This window comes from Myzus persicae, unplaced genomic scaffold, assembly GCF_001856785.1.
Source record: "Myzus persicae strain clone G006 unplaced genomic scaffold, MPER_G0061.0, whole genome shotgun sequence".
Taxonomy (NCBI): Eukaryota; Metazoa; Arthropoda; class Insecta; order Hemiptera; family Aphididae; genus Myzus; species Myzus persicae.
In genome coordinates, this window is record NW_019101972.1 from 777 (window position 1) to 3,811 (window position 3,035).

Genomic DNA, 3,035 nt, shown 5'->3' on the forward strand with positions numbered 1-3,035 from the left:
TATTTTATGAGTTGAATATCATGTATGTATTGAAATAAAAAATATGATTATAAAATAACAGTTGTTTGTATTATTATTATAATTATCAGGAGTTCTGGACAAATTAATCTAAAAATAACTATCATCCTATATGATGGTTCTTATAATAGACATTTACATGACACAAAATGATTTGATAAACATTATGTATTAAACATATTTCATTGATTCATTCAATTAAATTCAAACTGCTTAAAGTATTTTCTAAGCTTCTTTAGAAGTCTGCATAGAAAAAAAGTGTGTACAATATTGTAAAATGAGTAAGACTAGTGTTGTTTGGAACTATTTTAAACTGGATGATGAAAAAAAAAGTGTAAAATGTGGTTTGTGTCGTCTTGAAATGAAACACAACCAAACATCCACTTCTAACATGATGAGACACATGCGTTTAAAACACTCAACAATTGATTTGAGCAAACGTCGTCCTGCTTCTAATATTCATGCTCAAGAAATTAATATTGATGACCCTACAGCAATTGAAAATCAAAATGCATCTACTTCAGTAAGTATTTTATATAAATTTCCTACAGATGACATATTAATTAATAAAGTATTGACGGTTAAAATGCAATATAATAATTGGTAGATTATAAACTAAATGCATGTACCTATCGGCTATCTGCTTGATAAAAAAAAAAAAATGCCAACTAAAAATTAATTTTTTTTTTTATTTAATTAGGAAAGTTAAGATTTCAATGATAGTTTAAAATTACTTATTATATTAAAACTGCAATTATTTATTGTAATTTTATTTAACTTAATATAATAATTAATATTTCATTGGTCCTTGTCATGAATAATAAATTATGAATGGATGTACAGACTTATTTTTTAATTTATTTACAGACTATTTCAGCATAACTATATTACAATATTTATATTTAACTATACATTTTATTTTAGTCAGTTGTTGACTCTCAAACTCACATGGCGACGTTAAATTTTCATAGACCAACAGTTCATAATGTACAAGACACAATTACAAGGTATTTACCAAGACCAGTAGGGGCTTCCCGACGAACTTTGATTGATCAGCAAGTTTTAAGAATGATAGTAAAGGAATATTATCCATTCAGTATTGTCGAAGACAAAGAGTTTGGTAAACTTTTAAAAATGTTAAACCCCGGATATGATTTACCATCAAGAAAAACTCTGTCGACTTCGTTGCTTTCTGTTCTTTACAATGAGACATATGATAAAGTCAAGTCCGATATAGTAGAGAATGGTAATTTTGTTAGTATCACGACTGATGGTTGGACATCTGTAAAGAATGAAAGTTACATTGCTGTTACAACACACTTTATAAACAATGATTGTAAGCTTAAGTCATACTTACTCTCTTGTTTTATGTACTCAGAATCACATACTAGTGATAATTTAAAAAATGAACACTTAAGAGTTATACGCGAATGGGGTTTGGAACATAAGGTTTCAGCTTGCACATCAGACAATGCATCAAATATAACAAAGGCAATTGATTTATGCAAATGGAGGCATGTACGCTGTTTTGCTCATAGCTTGAATTTGGCTGTACAAAATGCTATAAAAGAAATTCAAGAGGTCAAAGAGAAGGTTTCTGGTATAGTTAGACATTTCAAAAAAAGTTCTACTGCTGCAGGCAAATTAAAATCTATCCAAGAACAACTGGGCTATTCCCCTCCACTTGTGCTAATCCAAGATGTTGTCACAAGATGGAACTCTACTTTTGAAATGTTTCAACGAGTACTTGACTTGAAGATTCCTCTTTCCACAGCATTAGCAGAAACCAATTATAATGAGTTTCTATCAAATAATGATTGGAATATTATTACTAGAGCCTGTGAATTATTAAAACCATTTAAAGAAATCACTACTGAAATCAGTTCTGAAAAATCTGTGACAGTTTCAAAGATAGTAGTACTAAGTAAATCCCTCATTAAATACTGTAACAAAATAAAATCTGAACATAATACATGCACGCAAATTTCAAAATTTATTAGTGTTCTAGTTAGTGAAGTAGATACACGGTTTAGGTCATTGGAACTAAATCCATTGTATGCCGAATCTACAATATTGGACCCAAGGTTTAAAAATTATGGATTCTTGCATCAGTATGCATTTAGTGAAGGAAAAAAGTCCTTAATTAGCAAAGCTACAACAGTGAATATTGTAAATAATACTCAAGAAGTCACTACATTACCAAATCAGACTGACGATGATTCCATATGGAATGATTTTGACAGTGAAGTGGGTTCAATAGTTCAATCTTCCAATCCTACAGCAGCATTTATCATTGAACTTGATAAATATCTGCATGAACCACTTCTGTCACGGAGAGAAGATCCCCTGCTTTGGTGGAAGGTAAATCAGTATGTGTACCCTAGACTTTTCAAGTTTGTAAAAAAAAGGTTTTGTATCATGGGTACATCTGTACCATGTGAGCGGATTTTTTCCAAAGCTGGACAGACAATCACAAAAAAAAGAAGTAGGCTAACATGTTCAAAGTTTGAACAAATGATTTTTCTTAATTTTAATTTAGAATAAAATGTATTTTGTGAGTCAACCTACCTATTAAAAAATTTATAAAAATGACTAGCTTGCAACCGTAATATTGTAAAATATTGATTAAATAAGTAGTTTATTCCTATTCCATAAAATTTAAAAATTTAATTTACTAATTTCTTATTTTGTTCTTAATAAAATATGTATGTCACAGTTTATTATTACTTACTTTTACATTTTATCAAGGTAAAATTATTATTATAATAAATAACGCTATTAGTTAATACTTATTAGTATTAGTTATTACAGAATTACCTAGTTAGTAGTATCACTTGTCAGTAGTTAAATAATTGAATTTAAAAAAAAAAGTTCAATTTATTTATTATCATAGACTTCTTCTTATTCTTTAGCCTCATGATTAACTGAACTGAATATGATTTCTGAATTAATTGGTTGACGGTTGTTATCACGTTAGTTACGAGTCGTATGAAATGAATAGTAAAAACAGTGACTCG

General features: G+C 28.8%; 1 protein-coding gene across 1 annotated transcript; it reads left to right on the plus strand.

The window, feature by feature from the left end:
* Positions 1 to 295: 295 nt before the first annotated feature.
* Positions 296 to 2,379, plus strand: LOC111030876 (zinc finger BED domain-containing protein 1-like; the record flags this gene model as incomplete). The annotated part of the gene is made up of 2 exons (XM_022310580.1): positions 296 to 541; positions 943 to 2,379. Coding segments are annotated over exons 1-2 (1,683 nt in total), but the record flags the coding sequence as incomplete, so codon positions are not given.
* Between the last annotated feature and the right edge of the window lie 656 nt (positions 2,380 to 3,035).